General features: G+C 41.0%; 1 protein-coding gene across 1 annotated transcript; it reads left to right on the top strand.

Annotated features, from left to right (window-relative positions):
* Positions 1-2886: 2886 nt before the first annotated feature.
* Positions 2887-4854, top strand: LOC147891964 (cytochrome P450 716B1-like). Its single transcript, XM_087388545.1, has 3 exons — positions 2887-3871; positions 4003-4190; positions 4295-4854. The coding sequence occupies exons 1-3, from the start codon at positions 2887-2889 to the stop codon at positions 4601-4603; spliced, it is 1482 nt and encodes a 493-aa protein (XP_087244671.1). The 3' UTR covers positions 4604-4854.
* The last annotated feature ends 2026 nt before the right edge of the window (positions 4855-6880 follow it).

A 6880-nucleotide genomic window follows, 5' to 3' on the forward strand; every position in this document is an offset into this window, starting at 1 on the left:
GCTGTGGCCCTGTTCAGCCCCACTAATGTTTTTTTAAGCTTCTGTTAATCGTCGCTATATAGCGACGTTTACCAGTATCGCTATATAGCGACGTTTACCAGTGTCACTATATAGCGATGCTTATATAGCGACCGTTCTTTTTCAATGCTTATAGTGACGTAAATACCAACCTTTGCGCCCATTAAAAAAAAACATTTTAGTATAAAAAAGGTCGGTATTTCCATCGGAAAAGGGCCTATGCCTTGTGGTGACTATTCTTTTAATTTGTTACCTTGCTAAAACCTTCACATGAAGCAAGGCTCACCATCATCATCCATTCTTTTAATTTTGTTGCCCTTTAAAATCTTCACATAAAGCAAGACAATCAAGTCATCTCACAATTGGACATAGCAACATGTATGTTTACTCAAATAGTAAGCTATATAGTAGGTTTACTGGGCACACGCAACGTGCTACAAACTCATACAATGTAGTAATGTCACATAGTGCATAGTATAACACATTCGGTGTGATACATTGAATTTTGTATGTGTGTGGTGCATCACATTAATTGTCATAGTGGTCTAAAGTTTGAATCCTAGCATAAGAAAAGAAACACCAACATAACCACAATGGCCAATTGCTTGTGTTGCACATCCGCTATTGGAGAGAGAGAGAGAGAGAGAGAGAGAGAGAGAGAGAGAGAGAGAGAGGTAGAAAGGCTATGTATTATTTATATTAGAGCCAAGATATTTTTACAAGGTAGCTTTTGTCAAAGTCCACCTTTCATGAGGGATATATATAAAAATCTATAAAAACATCCAAAGTTCAATTCCTATATGTACTGCGGGCAATTGTAGCTCAGAAGAACTAGGCTCAAATTTCCTTCTCATCTTTTTTCACATTTGCTAGAGCTATCCCTAGAACTCATTTGGCTACTTGTGCAAAGAAACTGGCATGTGCGACATTCTTTTCTCTTAAAATTTCAGTTTTCAGACCATGAGGAGCTTGAGAAAATCCCACTTCTAGAGCCACTACCAGTTTGCATTCGTGGGAAGGGGTGCAATTCATGTAGGGGGTGGCAATTTGTGTCTAAGGGGAGGGGCAGATAAAAAGCCCTTATGCTCCTAGATCATGAACAAAATAGTAGGTCTCGGGGTAGTGGAGAAATGGACAATTGGATAGGTAGATACAAAGAGAAAAATATAATGAGAGGGCACAAAAGTAGAAATAAGAGATGAACTTATTCCCAAGAGTTGTCTGCAATGGTTGGTAAATGCACCCACTAAAATCGTTGGAGAATGCTCTTATAGAGATGAATCAAAGGCGCAAGAATGTGATAAGAAAATATTAAAAATTGCATGGGGTTATGATTTCAAGGTATACAAGCAATTCTACTTTTGTCTGCATTCCTTTTGCATCTTCATTTTTTAGGTTACTAATATGTATCCACCATTAAAGAAGTGCTAATTTGCTTTGCCCTTCAGTTGAAAGGTGGTTGCATGGTAATCAATTCAAGTGGGAAAATTGACAACACGTGTGATTGTGAGGTCATGAAAACTTTGACGTGATAGAAGAGAAAATGCCAAAATTACAAATCTCATCGTAAGCAAGATGAATTACATTGGAGCCATACGAGAAATTATTTACGTCAAGTGAGAGTTATCTTTGATGTCAAATGGTCCAAGATTATGTATAAAGATGCTCCATCTGTATTGTAAGCAAGATGAATTACATTGTAAGCATGTTGAATTACATTAAAACCATACAAGAAATTATTTACGTAAAGTGAGAGTTATCTTTGATGTTAAACGGTTCAAGATTATGTATAAAGATGCTCCAGCTACATTGAGGAAGGCTCTCGGAAGGGTTCAAATGAATTTTTTCCTATTGATTGAATGAGATTTCGGGATGATCTTACAAAAACATTCATTCCACTTTAGCATCATGAGCAAGAAAATAGATACTTTTTTTATTTTTATCGATTTTATTACATAACTAAGCAATAAATTTTGATTAATTCAAGGGAGAGCTCTATTTTTTAGGCTTGTTAGAAGTTCTAGGGAGTTCTTACAAATTTTGGCTTTTGGACATGGTAGGAAGTGAGTGGACATATCATGGAGATGCTTGATATAGTACTTGCAATTTTTTTGAAAGAAGTTATAGTTAGTACTTACAAATTTTCAAAAAGAAGTTATAGGGAATTCTTACAAATTTTGGCTTTTGGACATGGCAGGAAGCGAGTGGGCATATCATGACATGGCTTGATATCGTACTTGCTAAATTTGGCTTTTAAATGTGGCATGAAGAAAGTGGGCATCATGGAGATGGCTTGATGTGTGTTGAGAGGGGTCACTCTCTGACAACTTCAAGTATGTTGAGAGGGAGTGGGCATACCATGGAGATGACTAGATGTAGTACTGGCAAAATTTGTGTTCTGGAGGTGGAGTGAAGCGAGTGGGCTTAATGGAGATGGCTTGATACGTGTTGAGAGGGGTCACTTTGTGATGGCTTGATGTACGGGGGGCGGGGTGTGTGTGGGGGGGGGCAAGCGAAAGCTATGAAGGATTGTCAAAAAGTCGGTGGGCAAAAATTTGGAAATTCAAAACAATGAGGGAGATGATGAGCCGACCGTATGTACGTTACCCAATCAAGAAATGCCACGAGAGGGGGAAATGAAAACTTTGAAAGGAAGGGAAAGGCTGTGGCCTACAAAAATCATAGAGACGGGGACCTTTAAATGAACGTACTAAGAAAGGGCAAAAAGTTATACTAAGTCGACGATATATAAAATGTTTATTATTAAAATGTGTGTAGGGCTATATAAAGAAGAAGAGCTTCCTATCAACTTCAATATCATCTTCAAAAACAATCTCTTTGTTTTTTGTCAACCTTCAGAGAGCTTTCATGGCGTTCCTTGCCATCTTCTTCTTCCTTCTTCTCCTTCTTCTCCTCCTCCTCTTCCTCCTCTCGTCCCCCCCTTCCTTCTCTGCTCAATTTCGTCTCCTCCTCCTCCGCCTCCCCTCCCTCCCCCCCGGCCGCATGGGCCTGCCCTTCTTCGGCGAAACCTTCTCCTTCCTTCACTCCTGGCACCACCCCTCCAACCCCGACTCCTGGTACGACCTCCACCTCTCTCTATTCGGCCCCTCCTTCAAAACCTCCCTCTTGGGCTCCCCCACCATCGTCTTGCTCGGCCCCCTCGCCAACAAGTTCGTCCTCTCCAATGAGAATAAGCTTTTCGAGAGCAGCTGGCCTCGGTCGTTGCGGGAACTCGAAGGGAGAAACGCCGTCAGCATGGTGCAAGGTGACGCGCACTCCAGGCTCAGGAGAGCCGTCAATACCTTCCTCAACACCAAAGCGCTCAGAAAGTTCACATTCCGCATCGAGGAGATCGTGGTGAGAGAGTTGACCCAAGGCTGGAATGCAACTCCCGACGGGATAACTTACGTCTTCCCCGCCTTGCAGAAGTTGGCCTTCCAGTTGAACGCTGAGCTCTTCATGGGTCTCAAGCCGGGGTCTGAGCTCGAACTCCTCCAGCGGCACTACGAGCACTTCACAGCAGGCCTCGAGTCGCAGCCGCTAGATTTACCATGGACAGTATTTGGAAAAGCAAAGAAAGCGAGGAAGGTGCTGTTAGAGTACATGTTCGAGAAAATCACTACGCGCAGGAACGAACTTGCGGAAGCTACAACAGAATGTGAAGCTAGAGATCTGCTAGATCTTCTGGTGATGTCGAAAGATGAGGAGACCGGCAGCCTCTACACGGTGGAAGAGATCGGAGACAACATGTTGCTCATGGTCCATGCAGGTCAGGACACGACGGCGTCTGCCCTGGCGGTTATTTTGAAACATCTCTCTGGATCATCGAGCGTGCTAACTCAGCTCAAAGCAGGTACTGGCGTTGAATTTCCTCTGCTTTGTTGCTAGTGCTCCTACAATATGTTTTGTTGTTGCAAATTGATACATGTTTGCACACAGAGAGAGTGTGGATTACTATCAATCTTATACTGCTTTCTCTTGCAGAATGTAGGGCTCTGGCGGCTTCACAAGGTCCCGGCAATCGGATCAGTCGGGAGCAGCTCAAGAACATCGACCTTCTCCGGAACGTGATAAGCGAAGGTTTGAGGATGTGTCCGCCAGTCTCTGGCCTCTTCAAGCGCGCAAAATTCGACGTGGTCTACGACGGATTCACGATTCCTAAGGGCTGGACGGTACTGACCATCGACCCAAAAGTCTCAGCTTGAATGTAAATACATGAATCGTCGAGCGCTCTCCCCGTTGCTATGGAATAATGTATGTGGGCTGTGTTATGCAGGTGCATTTGCCTCTACGCTACACACATCTCAAGCCGGAATATTTTTCTGATCCCCAAACCTTCGACCCTTCTCGGTTCGAGAAGACGAGAGCTGCAAGCTACGCCTACATTCCATTCGGCCAAGGGGCAAGAATCTGCCCCGGAATGGAGTTTGCGAAGGTGACGATGGAACTGTTCCTCTACCATCTACTCATCAGATACGACTGGCAAGTGTTGGATCCCAATGAAAAAATCCTTGTGCGGACTTTTTCACCGTATCCTGAAAGGGGTCTGCCCGTCACTCTAACATTTTCGACGTCATTGTCCTAGGAGACACCGTGTTTAACAGTCTTAGCACTGGAGGACACCCTGCGGGTTGAATACTACGCAGCAGCTCACATTGTTGAGCTTCACAAGCTCGTCATGCGGCCTCGTGTTGATTACCTTCAAGAAAGGGGTCATCCATAATCTAGTCAACTACGATTTACCAAACCCATCTCCTCGTAAACCTAATAGCTTGATGGATCACTTCATCTTTTTCTTTAACAAGCAGCCATGAGATTGTTGAGCGGTGGCCCGTCTCCAACCGATATACTACAATTTGCATAACAAATCTTATCTGTGTGAAATGTATTCACGATCTTGAGAAATCCTTATCATATGAAATGCTTACAAGTTGAGAGGTGTGTGAAATGTATTCACGATCTTGAGAAATCCTTATGATATGAAATGCTTACAACGCAGCAACTACTTTATCATAAACCTGAGTTTCAATGTAACCTCACTTAATTCCTCACACTTAACACAAACCATTGCACATTTATAAATACATTTGTAAATATGTTGTACACAGTGGCAAAGCCACGAGCTCTTGATAACATTAAGCTTCATAAACTATAGTAAATAAAAGGATTAATAGAAGTCAAGGTTCAAAGAGATTATAATTACAACATACTTCTACAACTCTCTCCTCTCATATTCCTTCCACATCTTCCCAAGTATGAGCAATATTATCTCCTTATCCTACTTCACATTCCTCTTGGGCCTCCCTCATATTAATCACCCTAAGGTTGCTGAGCTTTATTGTGACGTCTTTTAATGCTCATGTTGACTTGCATAAACATGGGCATTAAAATAAAGCACCCATTAGCATTAAAACTATTGTCAAGTGTCAAAAGATGAACTAGAAAACCATTCACTGACATTGAGGAAGCATCAAAAATTTTTATGATATAAACATTGAAATAGGAGTTAAACTATTGTAAACATGCTAACTTAGGGGCATACGAGGGGCATACTTATAACTTGATTGTGTTAAATAGGTCATTTGAAGATATTAACATAATATAGAACTTGTCCGTCAACATCATTCATCCATGATCATCTCTTTGAGTGAGACTTTAGATAATACTTGATGTGGTTCGTCTCAAGCTTTCAACATAATATGCTTCTTCTCCATCAACATCATTCATCCATGGTCATCTCTATGAGTGAGACTTTAGATAATACTTGATGTGATAGTCTCAAGCTTTTAACATAATATGCTTCTTCTCCATCAACATCACTCATCCATCTTCAACCAGACTTAAGATGACTATTGGTCCCTATGTACTTGTTGTATTCCAATCTCACACACATAACAAAAGTTACCATATATTTGTTTGTACATTGATAGGTGGGCTTTGTGGGGTCAATAAGGTGGATGAATATGTTCAAAAGTGTGAGAGGTGTAGATAGAAGTGTGGTAGAGTTACTACTTAAGCTCTACTTGAGTAGGCCAGTGATCCCATTCACAACAAAATAAAGCAACTATAAATGTGCCTGATAGATGCACAAAATAGCGGGCACGTCTATAGGTGCAGATAGAATAGTGAAAATACGGGCATGTCTATACTAATATTTAGACGCATTTATAAACACATAGTAGAGTATACAGAGAGTAAAATTTTACTGCAGGCTGATAAATGTGCATCACTGCTTTCCAAACATTGCCCATGATTACCAAAGCACATAATTTTAATAAAAATATCAATGCTTTTTGGCAAACCCTCATATACAAAAATTAAGTGAGGTGAGGAGAATGAGACAATATATAAAATAGTTTTGCTAATATCAATGATGGGCTCGATCTCATCCTCAATGAGATCAACCCTTGCCAAACTATCTACTTCAAAATCCAAACCAATGTTGAGATCTACAAATACATTTAGCCCACTACTACTTGTGCTACTCATGTGCTCATCGAAATTAGCATTACCAATGGCACATCCTCATGGGTAATCGCCTGAATATCTGTATCTCCTATCTCATGATCATCCTCCTCTCTTATATCATGATCATCATCACCTCCATGGCCATGATCATCCTCCATACGCTCCACTTTATTTTTTCTGCATAAAAGTTTCAAATTATGGTGGCGAATGTTTCAAAGTTTTATTTTTATTAGGGCATACAAACTTTCGACACCAATATAAGTTTAGCTTCTTAATGAAACTAACTTGAAAAAATCATCCATGGCACTGGCGTAATAGGTATGACATGCCACCACCTATTATTATCCACCATTGGTTGATAGACAACCTAATTCAAACACAAATACAATCATGT

The sequence above is a fragment of the Dipteris shenzhenensis genome, chromosome 17 (genome assembly GCF_047967505.1).
Source record: "Dipteris shenzhenensis isolate YYH24624 ecotype China chromosome 17, Dip_SZ_1.0, whole genome shotgun sequence".
NCBI lineage: Eukaryota > Viridiplantae > Streptophyta > Polypodiopsida > Gleicheniales > Dipteridaceae > Dipteris > Dipteris shenzhenensis.

What these genes read in the sequence shown, in the direction of transcription:
- LOC147891964 (XM_087388545.1), top strand. Translation starts at nt 2,887, where the DNA reads ATGGCGTTCCTTGCCATCTTCTTCTTCCTTCTTCTCCTTCTTCTCCTC. An exon ending in GCTAACTCAGCTCAAAGCAG is followed by an intron (nt 3,872 to 4,002) that starts GTACTGGCGTTG and finishes TTTCTCTTGCAG; the next exon opens with AATGTAGGGCTCTGGCGGCT. An exon ending in CGATTCCTAAGGGCTGGACG is followed by an intron (nt 4,191 to 4,294) that starts GTACTGACCATC and finishes TGTGTTATGCAG; the next exon opens with GTGCATTTGCCTCTACGCTA.